At 35.9% G+C, this 22891-nt stretch overlaps 2 protein-coding genes across 2 annotated transcripts in view; both read left to right on the forward strand.

Moving 5' to 3' along the window:
* Positions 1–4371: 4371 nt before the first annotated feature.
* On the forward strand, positions 4372–15228 carry LOC100889926 (E3 ubiquitin-protein ligase MIB1-like). The gene is made up of 9 exons (XM_030987639.1): positions 4372–4569; positions 7554–7661; positions 8992–9163; positions 9602–9670; positions 12232–12300; positions 12701–12876; positions 13379–13527; positions 14317–14473; positions 15070–15228. Exons 2-9 carry the CDS (start codon positions 7653–7655, stop codon positions 15226–15228), a joined length of 960 nt encoding a protein of 319 aa, XP_030843499.1. The 5' UTR covers positions 4372–4569; positions 7554–7652.
* Positions 15229–16693: 1465 nt separating this feature from the next.
* Positions 16694–22891, forward strand: part of LOC105446584 — a 29486-nt gene continuing 23288 nt past the window's right edge. The window contains exons 1-3 of the mRNA XM_030986521.1: positions 16694–16945; positions 17895–18070; positions 18863–19065. Of these exons, the coding sequence (XP_030842381.1) occupies positions 17955–18070; positions 18863–19065 (319 nt within the window). The 5' untranslated portion in view covers positions 16694–16945; positions 17895–17954. The remainder of the gene's footprint in view (positions 16946–17894; positions 18071–18862; positions 19066–22891) is intronic.

Raw genomic sequence — 22891 nt, forward strand, 5'->3', positions numbered from 1 at the left:
TATTACCACACTCTTTTTTTTGTTTACGAGAATGATATGAAAGGCATAAAGTAAATCTTGGAATATTATTCATCTTTGTCATAGGAACCTATTTTACAGTAACAAAATGGTCTTTGACCTATTAAATGGCTGCACATTATGTTATTCTGTGTCCATGCCTGACAATCACTTTGAAGTTTATAAGTCAATCCTGGTTGCAGTTACTGTCTGAGTTAGGGTGAATCTCGCTGCTCATTCGTACAATTCTACACCATCATAATATGCTCTTGTAGGTAGCGCTTGCCTTTAGTATCTTATTAAACTCTTCTTTTGGCTGAAAAAAGTATTCACATTAACTTGCACATAATTTAATCTACAACTGATTTCCAGTGAAAACAATACATGTAGCTCGCTTTTTGCTTCTCACACTGTAAAAAATACTTATCTGAAAACAGATCGTGGTAGGTCTCCTTGTAATCACAAACAAAATCATGAATTAGGGGTAGCTGGAAGTTCAGGTTCTCCATAAGTCGTATGACATCTTGACTTGAGGCATGTCGTAGTAGAAACGAGAGCTTTACACTTGTTACATAAAACTTTTTCCTTCCTGGCGTAATGAAGTGCTCGATTTAGAGCTGTAGGATTCAAACGAAGATTGTCGAAACGTGATTGCCATTGAAAACAATACATGTAGCTCGCTTTTTGCTTCACACACTGTAGCACATCTATGAAGTAAAGGATACTTATCTGAAAACAGATCGTGGTAGGTCTCCTTGTAATCAAAAACAAAATCATGAATTAGGGGTAGCTGGAAATTCAGGTTCTCCATAAGTCGTATGACATCTTGACTTGAGGCATGTCGTAGTAGAAACGAGAGCGTTACACTTGTTACATAAAACTTTTTCCTTCCTGGCGTAATGAAGTGCTCGATTAGAGCTGTAGAGTTCAAACGAAGATTGTCGAAACGTGATTTCCATTGAAAACAATACATGTAGCTCGCTTTTTGCTTCACACACTGTAGCACATCTATGAAGTAAAGGATACTTATCTGAAAACAGATCGTGGTAGGTCTCCTTGTAATCACAAACAAAATCATGAATTAGGGGTAGCTGGAAATTCAGGTTCTCCATAAGTCGTATGACATCTTGACTTGAGGCATGTCTTAGTAGAAACGAGAGCTTTACACTTGTTACATAAAACTTTTTCCTTCCTGGCGTAATGAAGTGCTCGATTAGAGCTGTAGAGTTCAAACGAAGATTGTCGAAACGTGATTTCCATTGAAAACAATACAAGTTGTAGCTCTCTTTTTGCTTCACACACTGTAGCACATACTTGTTACATAAAACTTTTTCCTTCCTGGCGTAATGAAGTGCTCGATTTAGAGCTGTAGGATTCAAATGAAGATTGTCGAAACGTGACTCAATATCCCTTCTCCTCCGCTTCCATTCGGGAGCACTTGCCTCTCCATAGGCCGTATGACATCTTGACTAGAGGCATGTCGTAGCCAAATCGAGAGCATTGTCAGATGACACTTGTTGCATACAACTTTTTCCTTCCTGACATATTGATATGCTCCTATTTTGTAATGATTTAGAACTGTAGAACTCATACGAAGATTGTCGAAACTTGACTCAATATCCCCTCTCCTCAGCTTCCATTCGGGAGCACTTGCCTCTAATTTCTTATTAATCTCTTCTTTTGGCTGAACAGAGAATATTCCCTTTAGTCCCTGCTTTAACTTTGCACTGTATCTTCCCATGTGTAAAGAGTAACTCGACGAACGAAACCGACTCGATCTGCAGATTTCCCGCATGAACTAAACTTTAGGTGACGCACAACTCAACAACAGTAGTCCGAAAACTTGCATTTAATTAATCTTCAGCTGATTTCCATTAAAGACGGTGCTCGACTATCCGAAATCAAATCGTGGTAGGTCTTCTACTTGTTATCACAAACAAAATCATGGCTTTGGGGTAGCTGTAAATTCAGTTCTCCATAGGCCGTATGACATCTTGACCCTCCTCTCGCAAACCTTGGATGAATCTTTGGTGGGCTGCCACTGGCAGCCACACCTTGTTTATGAATAGTTTGCTTGGTTCAGACTTTGAGAAGTACGCAAGTTTGCCTGCTTTTCTTGCCGCAAAAAGAGCTGGCATCTGCTTTTGCCTCAAATTCCTCATTCTCAATGGGATATCTTCCCGTATCGAAAGCCTTGTCCCTTTCAGGTTTCTCGCATTCTTCATAATGGTGTCCCTGTCCCTCTATCGAAAGAAGCGCGCCTTAATGGGGCGTGGCATGGTTTTCGTCATGATCCTATGCACCCTCTGATATTCTACGGCATCGGCCTCTTCTTCTGACATCTTCAAATTATTAATGTAGAAATCCTTCATAACTTGTTTGATGTCTTCTCCTTCCTTCTCTGGTAGTCCCATGAAAATAAGGTTCTCTCTTGCCACGTACACGGCAAGTTTGTCAATTTCCATTTGAAGAGCCGCTTCATTTTCCATTGCTTTCGCTTCCATCATCCTCATTTTCTTCTTAATCTCATCCAACTCCTTACTTTGAAAATCAATTGCTTCCTTTAAATCTTTGAATTGAGATTCAATATGCTTCATTTGCTCTTTAATGTTAGCCTCCAGGGAAGAGAATCTTTCTCCTAATCTCTCTGTCTGCTGCTCCAGCAGCCGTCGGAGAGTCGGAAGCAGGTTTGTATCAGGGCTTGGGGGGCTCGAACCGGCATCAGCTCTCGGTCTCTTCGTAGATCCTTTTCCTGTATTACGTAAGTTGCTGGCCATATTTTCTATCACGCGTTCCAATGGGATTCGGGAGAGGCTCGAAAAACTCGAAAAACTCGTGTCTACTCTACGAACATCACAAACACGCAAGCACAAACACGCTTTCCCACACCCTCTCTCTTACACAATCTCTCTCTTTCTTCTCTCTTTAACACAGTGTATCATTTTCATCATTTTCTCCATTGAATTTATATTTATATATGTCCAGGTTCCTAGGCTAGGTAAGGGAGACCGTGTGCAGATCAATAAAGACTTGACGTTTGTGAGGAATCTTCACGAAAACAGTCTAAATGAATGGATCGATGGCATGGAAAAGGTCAGTCAAACAAAACTTATATACAATATGAAGTTCTGTATGACTTGTTAACACTTTATGTTCCCATAAAGTACCATGTCTGATACCAGCAATTGAGCCCCAGTGTGCTTGGGTTTGGCATGAACCAGAGAAGAAAACTAAATGTAAAACCTCCCCCACTTCGAAAATGTTACTTATGAAAGGAATTGCAAAAAGCAAAATAAACTCGAAGGAATGGACTGATTCTATTGCTACAAATTACTTCACAAATGTTTAATACATTGTACCAAGTTTATCATACTTGCACATGCATGTCCTGGAAACAAAATATTGAAATATGATTGGCTTGGCGATAATTAAGAATTCAAATCTCTCATAAAGATAAATCAGTATGTCGCAAGACATCTAAACCCTGTATAGATCAAAATTGTAATCAATCAAAGCTGACCATTCATTTTAGGCAAAAATAAAAATAATTGTTTCACACTTTTTTCAACTTGTGTTATTTTGGGAGACATGACGTCTAGTGGCCTTTCATGAGAAAAGTACGGTTACTACTCAGGGAACCACTGGTGATTATGACATAGGAAGGTCTTACCATATTTTTGAATGTCGATTTGTGGTCTTTTTAGGAAGCTCTTTGGGACCCAATATTAATTTTTTAATATGAAATCCCATTTCACTACGGATCAAATACAATATACTATTTAATACAAAGAGTTGGACCAGTATAATACCTTCTTTTAATGAGAGTATGTTTGTATTAAAGTGTTCTTTAAGGTTTCAATACTTGCATTATATATGATTACTATGTTCAACTTTGCTTTTCTTGGAAGACTGGTAGCAAAAGCTTGTATTTAATAATTCTGTAGCCTTTCTCCAAAAACAAAAGATATATTGCACCCTTGTGATTATGAGTGTCACGTGAGAGTTACTCATCAAAATGAATACTCTCTAACATTATCTGTTTATACAGTCAAACCTGCTTTAGTGACCACCTGTCTACAACAAGCATATTTTTTGTTTCCCTTGAAAATGGTTTATAATTGAAACATGTACTGAAGAAACCTGTCTACAAAGACAATCTATTTTTAGCAGAACACATCATTTGTGTTGCAGAGGAGCTGTGAACAACATTAGTAAAGTTAGCTACACAGCCTGTATGTAAAAACAAACACCTGTAGTTTTATGAAGTATATTTAAAGTACCCCCCCCCCCCAATATCTAAATACATAAATAGATGTATATGTTTGATAAGTGTATATACTGTAACATACAGAGTATAATAGGGTTGTTTTGATATAAAATGAAATATTTAATTAACATTGTCACGTGGAATACCGTCTAATTCCATTGATCATATTTTCGCACTCTTTACCCTTCTAGCTGTATGGGAAGGTTGCCAAGGTTACTGGTATCAACTCAAGCGGGAATGCAGAGGTCACTTACCCTGAGAGAAAAGAACAACCTTTCATCTTCAATCCAGATGTACTGAACAAGGTATGGTCTTAAGCTGTACGTCACTTGCTCTTGCGACAAGTGCTCAGCAGTAATTTCTAAATTTAACCTTGGACCCAACACTATTGCTAACCCTAGCCCTAAAACTAACTCTATACATGTACTTTTCAAGAAATAAAGCGCCACGCAATAGTTGCCAGAGAAATTTTCTGAGTATCATCGTCTAAAATGTACATAAATGAGTGAAATATCATTGATGATGACTATTTATATGTTTCTTTATTGAGGGATGTACATGGTCTATAGTCTATACAAATTATTGTATGTATTTACGTTTGCTCAAATTAGACTTCACTTTATTTTCCTTCCTATCTCTCTGTCTACCGTTTGCCCCTCCCTCTGCCTCTATTACCCTCTCTTGCTTACCCCCCTTCTCTTTATCTCTCTGTTATGCATACACACACACACGAACACGCACACACACGCACGCACTTTTGTTTTGTTTTCATATTTACTCACTGTAACTCCCCATCTCTGTCTCTTTCTTTCTGTCTGTTTGTACATGGTTTGTCCCTCCCTCTGCCTCTATTACCCTCTCTTGCTTACCCCTTCTTTATATCTCTGTTATGCATACACACACACACACACACACACACTTTTTTTTTTTAAACAATTTTGTTTTATTTCTCCAGATGTGTAATACAAACCATGACATACAATTGAATAAAATAAATGTGTTCAATATTGATGCTTTTACATAAACATAATTGAACAAAAACTTATTTGCAGTATAATATAACTTAGCAACAAAGTAAACGTATAAGTACCTAAACATAATATGTCAATTGTAAATGTTATTCACTTATATATTACAAAAAAAAAACTTAAACAAATCTGGAGGTAATTTTACTGAAACAATCCTGCCCCCTCCCTGCCCCCTCCCTGCCCCCTACATCACACAAACATACTCACCCTCTATCACACAAACATACTCACCCCCACCCACCCCCCCCCCCCCCACACACACACACTACTCACTCAGTGGATGTCTGCCAACATTCTCAACTCAAGAAAAATATACTAAATAAGTTATCCAGGCCGCAAAATAGAGTTACGCTTTTAACAGGCTCACGGTGGAGAAGAAAACAAATCTTAATTAATCTTAAGCTACTCCCACTTTAAGAAATGTGATCCCAGCTTTCCCATTTCAATTGCTATTTTCTTTTCCTCATCCCTATACTTAAAAATGCTTTTTTTTCATCTTTTCTAAAGTTAGTACTCGCCCCCCCCCCCCCCGATCTTGACATAAATGTAACATACTTCACCATGAAAATGATAGTATTACACATTTTTATTCTATATGAACTACCTACCAACCCAACAAATATATCTCGCCATTCTAAATCTTTAATTTCATCTAACTCAAAAAGTTCAATTAAAGCCTGCCATATCCTTTGAACGCTCCCACAAGATAAAAATAAATGTTTGTATGTTTCTATTTCCTGCTTACAAAACGAACATAAATTATCACCAACAAAACCAAATCTATGAAGATGCTCATTAGTGTATATGGCTCCATGCAATAATTTAAATTGAAATTCACGTTGTTTTCTAATGAGTATTGTAATTCTTGGTCTAACAAATATTTCTTTTAATTCTTTATCTATAAAATCATAATCATTTTGCCCATCCCTTACCTGCAAATCATACGTTTGTTGCAGTGCTTTGATAAAATAATCATAGATTGTTCTTGAACCCACATCCACAAACTGTATTTTTTTTACTAGAAATATGGAAATAAGTATTAAAGCTTATCAAATCAACCTCGAGGAATTCTATTAACCCTGAATCATCCTTCCATAACCTGGGTATCGCATCATAAATATCAATAATCATAAGCAAATTATTACCTTTCATACCGAGGTTCATAAAATATTAAACAGACTTAACATGACCTTTCTCAACCAAATGATTCAGTTGAACAATCCCTCTTTCAAACAAGTATCTATCAAATATACTTTTTCCATTAATACATATATTCTGATTATTAAAAATAATTGGATTAATATAACCCTCCAAATATCTTAAATTACTTGTCTCTTGCCATGCTTGCAACATTTCCATATAGTATGGTGGAATATCTAAAACGAGTTTAATCTTTTTTAAATCATAATCACATAAAAAAATAAATCTACCACCCACAAACTGTAAGCAATGATCAAAAAACAATTTCCATCCCAAACTTTTCTCTCCATATAAAAGACGTTTTATCCACATTATGCGCTGTATTTTAACGGACATTTCAAAATTAATCATTCTTAATCCTCCAAAGTCATAATCCTGATACATTATTGCCCGTTTAATTCTATCTTTCCCCCTCCATATGAATTAAAATGAAATTTTTGCAACTTCTTTGTATACCCAATGAGGGACAATAACGAGAGATGAAATATAATTTAATTTTGAAAGCGCATAAGTTTTTAGCAAATGTATTTTACCTATAATAGTTAAATCTCTTTGTTTCCACCATACAAGCAATTTTTTATTTTACTTAGAATTTCTTTATAATTCAAATCATCTTTTAATCTTCGATCTAATGAATAACTAACCCCTAAAATATGTATTTCCTTAACCAAATTTCCAAATAAAGGCCCATCAGGTTTGTTCTCATCCTCACCCATCCACATAAAATGTGTCTTTGTTTTATTCACTTTAAGACCACTAATTTGTTCAAATGATTCAAAAATATATTGCAACCTTCTAACCGAATCAATATCCTTCAAAAATATTGTCATATCGTCTGCATATAACACTTGCCTAATTTCAGATTTTCCAAATGTAATCCCTTTAATACCGTTGTCCCTCCTTACTGCATGCGCCAAACCGTACTTTTCTAACACCCAAGCACATTTTCCCACACCCTCTATATTACACAATCTCTCTCTCTCTCTCTCTTTCTTCTCTCTTTAACAAAGTGTATCATTTTCATCATTTTCTCCATTGTATTTATATTTATATATGTCCAGGTTCCTAGGCTAGGTAAGGGAGACCGTGTGCAGATCAGTAAAGACTTGACGTTTGTGAGGAATGTTCAAGAAAGCAGTCGAAATGGATGGTCGGATGGCATGGAAAAGGTCAGTAAAACAAAACTTCTATACAATATGAAGTTTTGTATGACTTGTTAACACTTTATGTGCTCAAAAAGTACCAAGTCTGATACCAGCAATTGAGCCCCACTGTGCTTGGGTTTGGCATGAACCAGAGAAGAAAACTAAATGTAAAACCTCCCCCCACTTCGAAAATGTTACTTATGAAAGGAATTGCCAAAAGCAAAATAAACTAAGGAATGGACTGATTATATTGTTACAAATTACTTCACAAATGTTTAATGCATTGTACCAAGTTTATCATACTTGCACATGCATTTGCTGGAAACAAAATATTGAAATATGATTGGCTTGGCGATAATTAAGAATTCAAATCTCTCATAAAGATAAATCAGTATGTCGCAAGACATCTAAACCCTGTATAGATCAAAATTGTAATCAATCAAAGCTGACCATTCATTTTAGGCAAAAATAAAAATAATTGTTTCACACTTTTTTCAACTTGTGTTATTTTGGGAGACATGACGTCTAGTGGCCTTTCATTGGAAAAGTACGGTTACTACTCAGGGAACCACTGGTGATTATGGCATAGGAAGGTCTTACCATATTTTTGAATGTCGATTTGTGGTCTTTTTAGGAAGCTCTTTGGGACCCAGGATTAAATTTTTAATATGAAATCCCATTTCACTACGGATCAAATACAATATACTATTTAATACAAAGAGTTGGACCAGTATAATACCTTCTTTTAATGAGAGTATGCTTATATTAAAGTGTTCTTTAAGGTTTCGATACTTGATTTATATATGATTACTATGTTCAACTTTGCTTTTCTTGGAAGACTGGTAGCAAAAGCTTGTATTTAATAATTCTGTAGCCTTTCTCCAAAAACAAAAGATATATTGCACCCTTGTGATTATGAGTGTCACGTGAGAGTTACTCATCAAAATGAATACTCTCTAACGTTATCTGTTTATACAGTCAACCTGCTTTAGTGACCAGCCTGTCTACGACAAGCATATTTTTTGTTTCCCTTGAAAATGGTTTATAATTGAAACATGTACTGAAGAAACCTGTCTACAAAGACCACCTGTCTACAACAAACACATTTTTTGTTTCCCTTGGGCGGTCGCTGTAGACAGATTTGACAGTATATTAAACGTTACATCACCTCTGTTTCAATCTCGATACTCTATTTTAGTATCGAGGACTGAACGTTACAACAGCCAGGTGCGATTGATTGGTTTGGAGAGGATAAAGCCTTGGGATTTCGATGTGAGACGTTCGATGTTCGTTTTAAAGATGTTTCACTACGTGCAAAATGGATTATTAAACATTACTTCATGTCTGTTTTCAGTGTCTAGGTATGGAAGGGACAGTGATAAACGTTGATTCACAGTACGACAGCCGGGTGCGATTGATTGGTTTGGAGAAAATGTGGTCATGGCATCCCTGCTCTTTGATCCTCGTCAAGAAGAACTCATCAGATGATGACGAGCAGAGTGCTGAATCTACAGACCTCAAGCTAGGTTGGTTGGGATATTTAATAACCTTGCTGCTAACCTTGTCAGAGACAATTTTCCCTAGGCAACTTTCGCTGTAGTCCTCCCATATTTGATATTAGCACCAAGGCGAGAACATCGGACCCTGCTTCATAAAACATGTTATCAATGATGGCAAGATATTAATCTACGTTTGCCGCTCTCCATCCTGGTGTTAAATGGTTACCCGGAAGGAAGTGAATTTCAATGTGTTTGGATTGGCATATGAACTTGCAAAATGGTGCCTGGCCGAAATACTCCCCAGGGAGCAGAGAGTTATCTCACTGTAATGTGGGGATTAGCAACCGAATCTAATGACTCTGGTAAATAATAATAATTAAAATGTAAAGTGCTTAGAAACGTAGTAAATAAGTACCATACAAATGTTATCATTGTTATTATTGTTATCTTCTATTACTAATCCAGATGGAAGTGGACAAACTGAAATGCTCGAGGCCTTGCTATCACTACTCGGGACAGATTCAGGCAAAGGAGGTAATGTAATAAAACCAGGTTATTGTAAGCAGTGATTGTAAGTTCCATTTCCACATTTCACTTTGTATATTATAACTCTGAGTCCATATCTGGTTTATCTATAATTTTAATTAATACCGATGTATTCATTTTTTTGTGTAATGTTATATTCTTCTTTGCCATTTACTTCAATACTTTTCCTTCCTTTTCCTTTCATCTTTTTCTTGAGCTTAGAAACATTAATATAGGTTTTCCCGGCCAATTTTGTAAAAGCAGCAATCAATTTCATTAACGCGCATTCATGGTCGAGCAAATTTTCTCCACTCGTTGCTCCCCTGTTTCATTTTTAAACTTGTCGATTCAATTTCGTTTCGAGTCACCGAATTTTCGACACATGCACATTCAAAAGAAAGCTCGGTTCAGTCAATTTGAAAATGCGTAAGGGTCATTCAATTTCGCCAATTTTGGGTGGGAGGTGAATTCTTTGGCGTATTGCGGTTTCATTTTCGTCTATGGGCAACCTCTTTTGCAATCAGGTCATTCAAATTAACATTAGACCTCATAATCATAGTATGCGACTCGATGTTCTTTCGGATATTCAGTGTTTCATGTTCATTCATTTATTCTCTTTCTCTATAATCCTTTCTGACATGATTTCACATTCTACAATCTTCTTATTTGTCCGATATATTTATATTGCATTTTATGTTTTCTCTTTCTTTCGACCTTTTTTTATTTTTGTTGAAACATCTCTTTATTCATATCTTCATATTTGTTATAGGATTTCCCGGCCAAATTCGCGTGTTTGTCATTTGAATTCATTTACTTTGCATTTAAGTTAGCGCAGATCGGCTCTGCCATGCCAATTATCATTCAATTTTCCAGTTTTTGTATTTAATTTAGGATTTTGGTCGAAGGGTTTCATAGATCTGTCATTCAATTTAGAAACTGCTCAACTAGCATTCAAATTAACATTTACTTGTCGAAGCGTAATTTTTATCATTCAAATTAACACCTGTCATTCGTATTCGTAATATTTTTATTCAAGTTGAATGTTAGGGGGAAGAATTGCAACAAACGTTTACAGTTTTTAAATAATGCAGTTAAAATGCATGATTTGCCATTGGGGTCTAAGATGTTATTCCATTTAGTTATTTTCAGGATAATGCAGATGGGTGTAGTCAGAAATAAAGTAAAGAAGGGGCGAAATCAAGGGATATGGCATTTCTGCACGGACATGTTCATATATCCGGGAAAGGTGGGGCTACCCTCAATCGCCCCTTTTTACTACAGACTCGGAATTTTACAAAAGTAATTCACATCGTCTCTTTTACCCAGTACACTCCTCTGTTTTTCTTAAAGAGTTTCATAGTTTACTTGCCCGCTAGCAGATCGATAGCTAAAGACATGGCTAAATAATTAATCATGTTCAAATTGTTGACTCTAGTCCCTACCCCAGTCACAATATTGTACCCTTCTTCCCTAATGAAATTATGATGAAATTATGATAAATTTATGATGAAACATAAGACAAACAACTTCCTTACATGAACATTTACAAATATACTGAGACCTTCAGGTCCGTAGATGCAAGTCGTTTTTTTCTTCTCAACAATCAAACTTAAAGGCTGATGAATATCAGATAAATCTAATAAGTATAAGTGTATAAATGCAAGAAAATGCAATATGATGAAATACACATGAAAAAACAATCTTGAAAGAAAAGAATGAGCTATAAAAAGTGTGTAATAAACGAGAAATGTATATTGACCATAAATTTAAGTGCACAAAGTGCTAATTTGAAAGCTACAAATGAATTAGAATGCTAAAAGTACACCGTCGCGTTGTCAGAAAATCGTGTTGCGCCAAATCGAATGACCAAATAGCGAAAGAAGCACATTGTTCATTAATTTGAATGAAACATACGTAGATTCTAACGAAAATTCCATAGATTTGAAAACTAGAAAAAGGAATATAAACCCGAGATATACCTGACTGCACTAAAACCGTCGAATTTGAACGCAAGACAAATTAATTTGAATTACAAACTCGCAAATTTGGCCGGGAAATCCTATAACAGAAGTATAGTAAGTGACAAATTAACATCAAATGAAAAGCAATGCACAAATGTCACAAATGTGTGCCTAATCACGAAATTGAATGCACGAAGACATACCACCGTCTATCCGGCGCGAATTTGAATGCTCTTTGCCCGCTTTTCTAAATTGAATGCTCGTTGTGCACGTCTCCGTGACAAGAGTATGAAATCGCATGCTACTAAATCAACTTGAATGACGCAATTAGCTTTTTGAATGTTGATCCACATAGTCATTCAATTTCGCACAAACTTGAATGAAATAATGTTAATTCGGATGCTAAGTTTACGAAGTTGGGCGGGAAAACCTATATTAAGCGCTTTATAAATATAATGTATCATCATTAGCATTAATGTGGGGGTTAGCAACCGAATCCAATGACTCTGGTACAATAATAATTACAATGTAAAGTGCTTAGAAACGTAGTATTAAGTACTATACACATGTTACTATTGTTATTATTGGTATCTTCTATCACTGATCCAGATGGAAGTGGACAAACTGAAATGCTCGAGGCCTTGCTATCACTACTCGGGACAGATTCAGGCGAAGGAGGTAATGTAATAAAACCAAGTTATTGTAAGCAGTGATTGTAAGTTCCATTTTCACATTTCACTTTGTATATTTAGACTCTGAGTCCATATCTGGTTTATCTATAATTTTAATTAATACCGATGTATTCATTATTTTGTGTAATGTCATATTCTTCTTTGCCATTTACTTCAATACTTTTCCTTCCTTTTCCTTTCATCTTTTTCTTGCGCTTAGAAACATTTATATTAAGCGCTTTAAAAATAAAATGTATTATCATTATTATTAATGTGGGGGTTAGCAACCGAATCCAATGATTCTGGTATATAATAATAATTACAATGTAAAGTGCTTAGAAGCGTAGTATTTTGTACCATTCACATGTTAATATTGTTATTATTGGTATCTTCTATTACTGATCCAGATGGAAGTGGACCAACTGGACTCGCCAAATCATTGCTATCACTACTCAAGACAGAAGCTGGCAACTCATCCGATAGTGATTCAGGCGAAGGAGGTGAAGAATCGCAACTGATCAAGGCCGCTAAGAGAGGCAATGTTGAACGTGTCGTGGAGATTTTATCAATATCACCAGAAAAGGTTAACCTATTTTAAATAAAAACTGTAAATCCAAATACTTTCAGGGCATTACACTTTTGTGAATCTTGCCCATTGACAAAAAGCATGACAGTTTTATGCACTTGACATTTTCTTGTTTTCCAATATGTCTTTCAATACGGAGTTGAATTTGTTATAATGTACATCGAGTTCCCAGTAGAAGTATTATTATTGCAACTTTAATACATAGTTCTAAGCTGCTTTATTGATATGTAGTTTATCTTTTTACACATCACATCCTTCAAAGGCAAGCATCGTGGTATCACTCATTACTGTCATATATATATCAGAGGTCCCAGTTTGATCCCGGCTCAATGCTTGTATCCTTGCACATGGTTTTCTTCCACATTTGTCGCTCTCAAGTGAATTAAATGGGTAATGCTTGGGTAATGATAATTGCAAGTCCCTCGGGAAGAGCCACATTGATATTAGTGAGGCTACCTTAGGCAAATATCTCTGTACTTTCATGCTTATTATATCACAGGCAAATGCAAAAATTGGAGGGAAGACAGCCCTACACGGAGCAGCTGTCCAGGGTCATCTTGAAGTAGTCCAGGCACTTCTTGAGTCAGGGGCTGAGATAGAAATCACGGATGATGATGGGGACACTCCTCTTCATTACTCTATCGGAGGGTAGGTCATGTGGCAGGCATTTAACTGACATTTGCTCCAGCAACAATCGCTATGGTGACAATCGGTTTGACAATTTCTTGTCGAATGTAAAGGGTTAAGGCTCACCGCAAAGAAAACAAACGCTGATGTTTGTTTGTACATCGATGTATGGAAAATGTGGGCAACTAATGTCCTGTGCATATTCAACGAGCTCTGTGTTTTACATAGAAGTCACAATAATGTGAAATGTATTACACTGTCATATCTGAACGAGACCTTAGGGGTTAGGGTTGTGTTTGGGTTTTAGGTAAGGCTTAGGTTAGGGCTAGGGTTAGGTATAGTGTTTGTTTTAGGGTTGAACTTAGGAATCCGGTTAGTATAGGAAGTTACTGCAGAGAGATTGGAGCATGTGTCTTGCAATTTTGACAGATACATGTCTGATGTGATATACAATGTACAGCCAAAGCCCTGTAGAATTCTCATACTTTAGTGGGTACGTCTAGTGGATCACATGGTTCTAAGTCCTGCCGCAGCCCACTGATGTCCTTTGGCAAAATATTAATCTATGTTTTCTACTCTCCACCCATGTGATGTAAATGGTATCCGGTAATGAATATTTTCCGTGAGTGCATTATCAGGGTAGCTCAGCTATAATGCCAGGGTATAGTACTGTACTAAGAAACATAATATTGAGCGTAATAAAAATGTTGATTTTTTTTCTTTCTTCTTCTTCTCCTTCTTTTTTGTATTACTTTTAGTACAGAACCCTCTCTTTGTAAATGTGTGTTTTATTTTTAAACCATACCACAGTGATGAACCAGCTATCACAAAGTATTTGATTGGTAAAGGAGCAGATATAAACAGAGGTAATGATAAAGGACGGAGAGCGATCCATCAAGCAGCTTACAAAGGGTTTGTTGACTGTGCAAGGGTCTTGATTAATCATGGATGTGACGTTAATGTACAGGTATGTATTTCTATAGATGTGAGAGTGACCTAATAGGGCTGCCCATTTTTTTCCCCGATTTTACCTCTATTTTCCAGATTTTCGCCCTTATTTTCCCTTATCTTCCTGATTTTTCTCTATTTTTAACCCAATTTTCTCACTCAAAAGGGGGGCATTTTCGTAAGATGCCATTTTTTTCTTCCCCAAATCCTTTTTTCTTTTCTTTTTACTCAAGGGGGGCGTGGTTGAAAACCTTTTTTTTTTTTTTTATAGTGCTCACTATCACCCCTGAAAAAGATAAAGATAACAAAAGTTGATGTTCTGAAATTCAAAGAAATTGGTAAATTATAAATTAAGTAGTTGAGGAGAGGAATGAGATAATTGTTTGGGAGTAGTCATCCTGATCATGAAATAAATTGCGGTTAATATCTTTTAAGAATACAACTATTACATCCATGAATTCATTTACCTTGGTGATAGGTAACTGACAGTATTTACTACACATGATATTGCAGTTGATTGGAATACCTATCATACAATTAGGCAATCAATTACGAGCATAGAAGAATTGGGAATATGACATAATTGCTACATAACTTCCATTACTTTGATAAAAGGATACAGAGGGAGATACTCCCCTCCATTATGCTATAACGAAGAGCAAGGTAGATATCGTTGAACTATTGGTAAAAGTTCCAGACCTCGATGTGACTCTGGCTGACAAGAGACAGTATACAGCTCTACAGTATGCAGCTTTAATGGACAAACCAGAATAAGTACTCCCCTGGTCGTATCAATTTATAATGATCTCGAATTTGTACGCATGACCATTAAAAATGTCATGCAAATAAAAGGGGTGATTTTCAGGGGTGTAAGAATGTTGGAAAAAAGAGTATGTTTTTTAAAAGAGCAAGACACTTTATAAAGAGGGGGTCATATCTTCACAGTGATTGCAAGCATATGAATAAATTTGTACCTGTTTTCAGAAAAATAAAGACTTTTTGTGAATTTGTAGTCAATAAGCCCCCAAATAGTGCTATATTTAGAGCCCATTTCTACTTGCCAAATCATGTGTTGTACAATGGGCTATATTCTCTTTCTGAACAATGGCAAATCCATTTGACAAGTTATCTTGATTTAAATGCAGGGGGCCAGGAAAAGGGTGCGGTCACTCTTTTAAATGTTTAGCAAGGATCTTTAGAAAAGAGATTACATCCATCAACTTATGATTATGAAAATTTCCTGTCTGATCTTAGATATTTTCATTTTCTTTCATTATACATTTTAGATCTGCTGAGTTGATTGCACAGAGTTGCCCTCAATCTATTGTTGTTGCATGGGATGACGGCCACACCGTACTGCATATCGGTGCAGTCAAAGGCCATGTAGAAGTCATGAAGGTTGTAATGGCTGTAAAGGTAATTTACTTGGACGCTCATATATCCTAGGCTAGCAAAATGTTAAGGCACATAAAGACCCGTCTGGAATGCAAAAGACACAATTGTTGGTGATAATCTTGAATTTAACACTTCTGTTGCTTTCTTTGTACCCTCTTTGCATTGTCACTACTTTGCCATACATGCAATTTTGCACAAAACAGTAGGCACCAATTGACTGAAGGATTGCTTTGTGCAATGTGTACACAATGGCTCTTAAAAATTACACATTTTCTGGTCTTGATAATTAGCTCAATGAAAACGATCTTAATACCAGTATAGATTGATCTTGCAATGGAAACAGTTATGTAATTTTGAAGCCTTTGCTAAAAATGTATGATTTTCAAATATTATGCGTTTGCATTTCAGTTAGGACTGTATGTACCTCTCCCGTATAGTAAGCTACAAGACAAGTATGAAACATAAAAGCAAATGTTAATGTTTTAGAAAAAACATTTCCCCGTCTGCATGTAACTCGTTTTGATTTTCCATGTTTGTGCACTTCTGATTTTACAAATGTATTGGATTGGAATAGATATATGACAGTTGAATATCTGTAGTTGTTATGATATGGTCTATGTGTAAAGATACATGTACCTGAAAGTCAACTGTATTTGTTTAGTAGAAGCTTGTACATGTACATTTAGGCTTTCAATACAAGAGACACATGCAATGTTAATCTCTTGTTTTAACATAAAGACTATCTCCCATTTCTCATTTAACTCAGATATTACATGAAATCCAATTAAGGTAAATCAATTTCTTATTTAGATAAGGAGGAAACTGATTTATCTATTAAAATGACCAAATAATGAAAGTTGTATATTTATGCTGATGGAAGGATCATGGGTTGGATGTGAACGCTAGGAACGTGCAAGGAGATACAGCACTACACCTGGCCGCACATAAAGGACAATCCCACAGCATAGAGTTTCTGGTGTCACAGGGTGCTGATATCAATCTTCGAGGTAATGATGGTTACACTGCCCTGTTCCTCCTTGTCGGCACTGCTGAGCTTCGTCCAAGTTCTATCAAAGACACCCCTACACTGAGGAAGGTTTGTCTACGTGTGTGTGTGCCAATAGATAAGAGTAGGAGTGTTTCATAGTAGAAGCCCGGTGTGCAGTAATAGAAAATAAATTTGATACAGAAATTATATTCCCCAAAACTAAAATTACTGAGTCATTTGAAATAAACCACAATTCGTGGGTGCATTTTTTTAAAATCCAAAACATAAATAATAATAATAATAATATAAACAGTGCTTATAAAGCGCTTACCACCGACGTCTCTGAGCGCTATAACAAACAAAATACAATGATAAACAATTACATATTAAACAAAACAAATAAGTGCAAATAAACCTACGAATAACAATACATATGAAATATACAGAGTAAGTTAATCATCAAAAGTAGTTTTTGAATAAATGCGTCTTAAGACGAGTTTTGAATTAGTTAGCAGTTTGACACTTTTTGGCATTTGAAGGTAATTTGATCCAAAGTTCAGCAGAAGCTTTGCAAAAGAGCGATGTCCATAAAGAAAGAGTTGACACCGAAGTAGACACGAGGCTTAATTGTGAAGATGATCGTAGATTGCGTGAGGGTTTGTATTCTTTGATTAGTTCTTGCAGATAAATTGGTGCCAATTCATGAGACGCATCATTTTAATTGCTAGGGATAATTTCCTACTGCTGCCACCATTAAAATTAAGGAGTTCAAAAGCAACGTTCGGTTCGACTGCTAAGGTTCATATACGATAGCAACTGACTCCATCTAGTCATTAAACAACAAATCTTGTGATTCTAGTTTGAATCCAATATATTAATACTCATTCGGAGGAATCTCCATAAACATCTTTTCTGAAGCAACTTGTACCTTTCCCCAAATAATATCCAGTGGTCCTATATTTTTAAGTATCCTAACTCGGTGTTCCAATTAAAAATACCAAATCACTTTACATTTGTGCAAAGATTGATTGACTTGATGCTCTGTACTTTTTTCCAGATTCGTGAGCGTTTTAGAGATTGTGGAGTGGATAACAATGCTGCCGCTGCACTTTGCTACATGGTTCTTAATGGAGCGTCCATAGACCTAGATAATGTACAATGTCGAACACCGCTGTCTTGCATCAGAGATGCTGAGCTGAAGAAGACTTTGAAGAAGATTGCTCGTGAAAAGATGTAAGTTAATGTCCTTTGGGACCAACTCTGGTTTTCTTCTTTACCTGTCTATAAGGACAATGTGCAACAATTTACTAAATTATTGCTTTGTGCAACACAATAGCATTGCAAAATTACCCACCACTTCTAGTCTTAAATAGCTCCAAAACAGCCCATTTAACACCAGTGAAAATGAATCTTGCACTGGAAACCGTGTTTGATACTGGAATAAATCATTTGTATATTTATCACACAATACATGTGACAGAGGGATTATTGCTTTGGTATATAAAGAATTAAAGAAGATTTTAAAAATCATATCAGATCAAAATAATGTAATTTTTACTGTGCAATCTTTTTTAAATGATAGGCAGAATATTCTGTCTACATAATGCTCTTCATACTCCTCAAACCTGATGTTAATAAATATTTACCATTTTAATGCCCCTAAACTATTTTTAATTCTTTTTTCAAAAATTACATAATTTCTAGTCTCATCATATATTTTCTTTTTGCTATTGCATCTTTGAATCACTAGTTCTGTTTTAATTTTAGTCGATTAATGCCATATTCACATTTGACCCTATACCATTTCTGGGGCCTGAATTGATCTCTTCTGATTTCTACATGATTGGGTTCCTTATTTACCTCTACTCTTCGACTTTTATTTTTGTTGCAAAATCCTGTCTCTATTTCTCATCCAAATGATCTTACATAATAAGAATTAAATTTTCTTCCCTAATCGCAATGGCCCGTATTCTTTATATGTCTTTATATCTAGGATATTATGCATGTTATCAAAATGTTTTCCAGACCTGATGATATGCCATCACAAGAGGACCTCGGGGAAGATGAGGATGTGACGAACGGACGCCTGAGCAGTAATTCAATCAGTGTTGACAATGACGATATTATCGTAAAACAAAACGATGGTCTGAGCGGCACTGATAAAGGCTCTCCAAATCTGATAAGACAGGACTCGGCTGAGAGAGAAACTTGCAAGCCAGAAATTGAAGGTAAATTAACATCTACATATGAAATAAAGAACTTAAGCCTGCTGCACACTTCACCATCTGACTATGACCCGATTCTGGAAGAACTTGTGATAGCATTTTAAATGAACAATTAAATATGTACACTTTCAATGACCAAGGAGCTGACTAGTCATAGGCTATGCTCATGAGCGGCGATTTCTTTTCATGACCGGGGGACGAAATGCGAGGGACGGGGAAGCAGTGGCGTATAATGAGCCCCCCCCCCCCCCTAAAAAAATTGAGGGGGGACGGGTCCCCCGCCCCCCCCCCCCCCCCCCCCCGGGATCGCCGCCCCTGGCTATGCTTAATAAAAATCTAAATTGCAGGGATTTCATGCTCCATCGGAGGGGGGAAAGCTAAATCTGCTCAGAATCGCAGTAACGTCGGACCATTATAGCGACACTGTTTACCGTCTTGTATGTGAATGTATCTTTAAGACTGCTGGTTAAGACTGTTACAGGGGCATCCAAATATATCAAAATTGTAAAGAATCACCATCCACCCATTTTTCAAAATTTCCCAAAACTTTGTAATACCTTTAAGGAGCCCAGTTGGGATACTGAATTCAGACAAGGATTAAGAGTTTGAGTTTGAGTTTGAGTTTGAGTTTATTAACAGCAAAAATAATAACAAGTAAAACGTAATGTATCAAGCATGATTACATAAAATATAACAATATAACACAAGATCGAACATAACACATGAATAATATAAATATTTTTTACAAAGTATGTCGTATACAAATGGAATAAAATATTAGAGTAGAGAACGGTACAACGAATCGTCTTCTTTCTCTAATAATTAAATGAAACAGCAAAGTTTCCGCGCTTCGCGCAGGAGGGGGGCAACTGAATTCAGACTAGGCTTAAGACTCGATCGAGAACGGTACAACGAATCGTCTTCTTTCTCTAATAATATGATAAAACGTGAAAACTTCCGCGCTACGCGCGGGATGGGCGAAAATTATTTCAGACAAGGATTAAAAGTAATTTAAAAGTCAAAGCTTCCGCGCTTCGCGCGCACGGGAGGGGAAGACTGAATTCACACAAGGACATGATACAACGAATCGTATTCTTTCTCTAATAATTTAATAAAACTTGAAACCTTCCGCTTAATGAAGTGTCAAAGCTTCCGCGCTTCGCGCAGGACGGGAAAAACTGAGAAATAAATTAGTTCCTGGCCCCGTATTTATAGGGTTTAATTTGTAGACATTGGCATTAATATATTTGTCGGTAATTGGTGGCTAGTTGTGTCGGTAATCGGTGGTCTCTACACCTTCCCGGCCCCTCAGCCACTGACAAAGGTCTAGCGACGCCCCTGATAACAACACAGTTTATTTATTTTATTTTATTTTATTTTTTTGTTGTTGAATTTTTGAATTCGAATTTATTTATTAACAACAACATATTAACACAATGTTACAAAATGTATTCAAGTGGGTAACAAAAATAACATGTTGTATACATATACATGGGTTACAAAGAAAAAGAAAATATCCATAGTTGAACCATACAAATTAAGTTAATCATATATCATGTCATATCAAACCTGTGAATTAGCTATAACTTAATAATAAGTAGAGATTTGTGGCTGGAATTGAAATTCACAGAGTTCCAATAACGTATAAGTGATTCAAATAAAGGATATTTTTAGACTTAAAAACTTAAAAATGTTGTTAAAGGGAGAACCAAAAGTTAGCACGAGTGCTAGTCGGGATTGGTTCTCCGAGTTTCTAAAACTGTATGCAAAGTCTTATTAACATTTATTTTGTCTTAATATCATTATTATTTGATCCTTACGATTCATCTCTGCTAAGGAGTTTAATTCTGAGATTTTGACGAAATGATGATCTTGTTTTTTCTTCTCTTATATTTATGGGCAAATTATTCCACAGCTTTGCTCCAATGAAGGAAATTGAAAAAGTCCCACGTGTCTTACTACATTTAGGTAATCGTAGCATTAAATGTTCTCTCCCTCTTGTTCTATACATGTGATCCATTAACGAATGTGGTAGATGTCCTTTCTGCAGATCATATACAAATGTCGATACTGAATGCTCGAACAGATTATGCACATCTAATACCTGTAGACGTACGAACAGTGCCTTCGAACTCGTTCTAAATGGGGAAAATGTTATCACACGCATGGCCATTTTCTGTGCCAATAGTATGCAATTTAAATGACTTTTATAGCAACTTCCCCAAACTTCAATACCATAAAGTATGTGCGGCTGGATAAAGGATTTATACAAGAGCATGAGAATGTGCTTAGGTACATAGTGCCTCAACTTACACAGCAGTCCAATCTTCCTCCGTATACACTTATTAACGTTCTGAATTTGCTCCTTCCACATCAAGGTTTCATCAATTTGAATTCCTACGAAAGATGCTACACTGACTCTATCTATCACTGTATCACTGAGTTTTAAAATACCCCTAATTTCACATGATTGCCTTTGTCCCTTAATGAGCATATAATTTGTTTTCTTTAAGTTTATTGTTAACTTGTTAACAAAACACAATTTTTGTACTTCCAAAAATTTTGATATTTACTTCATTCATATCTATTTCTTTCTGTCTTTTATCAAAAGTATGAAATTCAAGTTCAAGTTCAAGTTCAAATAAGGTTTTATTCATTACTTGTCAACAAGTCCGAAGACTAAAAATGCAAGTTTACATCAATATAAAAAACATTCAAAAACATAAAGATAACATAGTAAATGAGGACAAATATATAACAATGAATACATTTTTAAGTTAAAAACATTAAAGTAGTAACAAAAAAACAAAACAACAAAAAAAGATTTTTAAAAAAAATACAAGATATGAAATATTGCTAGCAAAAATGAATAAATGTTGACATATAAACAAATAAAATGTATACAGATACTTGAATTTAATTAACTGTAACATTGGAAAAATTGTAATTAAGTATTGAGTATTGAGTATTGAGTATTGAGTATTAAAAAGTATTAAAAAGTATTAAATAGTATTACAATCGGAGTCTTGGCAGTGTGCTAATCACAAGCGTGATATGAGTACAGTATAATGTATAAACATATTGCACATGAGAACAATGGAATTCCTTAGGTATTATTGGTTACAGTAAGAATAGCAGATAATTAAAGAATGTTGTACTGTAAAACATCATCAGAAGAGAATGAGGTGGAGAAGAGGAGAGAGAGACAGAAAGTGAGAGAGAGAAACAGAGAGGAGGAAGAAGAGATGAAGGGAGTAAGAGGAAGAGGCAGAGAGAGAGAGAGAGAGACAGACATAGAGCTGAGAGAGAGGGAATGGGAGTGAAATAAAGAATAAAGAGGAAAGACCAGAACTGAAGAAGAGAAAAGGAAATTTGAAAAGAAGCAAGTTCGAATAGAAAAAAGGAATGAGGGAGTGAGAGGAAGATAAAAATACATGCAATATCAAAATACGAATGAATGGAAGAACCCGCTATGCCAATCATCATGGCAGTTAATATTGCACATAATTATATTGCTGAAATACATGACATATAACATACTGATAATTACCTAAGCCTCAATTTATCATTATTTTCAAAAAAATGGAATTCCTTAGGTGTTATTGGTCACAGTAAAAATAACATATAATTATAGAAATATAATTATAGAATGTTGTACTGTAAAACATCATAAGAGAAAAGAGGTGGAGAGGAGGAGGGAGGGACAGAAAGTGGGAGAGAGAAACAGAGGGGAGGAAGGAGAGACAAAGGGATAAGGAGGAAGAGGCAGAGAGAGCAAAGAGAGAGAGAGAGAGAGAGAGACAGAGGGACAGAGCTGAGAGAGAGGGGG

The sequence above is a fragment of the Strongylocentrotus purpuratus genome, unplaced genomic scaffold (genome assembly GCF_000002235.5).
Source record: "Strongylocentrotus purpuratus isolate Spur 01 unplaced genomic scaffold, Spur_5.0 spur5_scaffold_16, whole genome shotgun sequence".
NCBI lineage: Eukaryota > Metazoa > Echinodermata > Echinoidea > Camarodonta > Strongylocentrotidae > Strongylocentrotus > Strongylocentrotus purpuratus.

Excerpts from the sequence above, each read along its gene's own strand:
- LOC100889926 (XM_030987639.1), top strand. Across the intron at positions 9,671-12,231 it reads GACAGATTCAGGCAAAGGAG|ATGGAAGTGGACAAACTGAA; the intron begins GTAATGTAATAA and ends TCACTGATCCAG. Across the intron at positions 12,877-13,378 it reads TATCAATATCACCAGAAAAG|GCAAATGCAAAAATTGGAGG; the intron begins GTTAACCTATTT and ends ATTATATCACAG.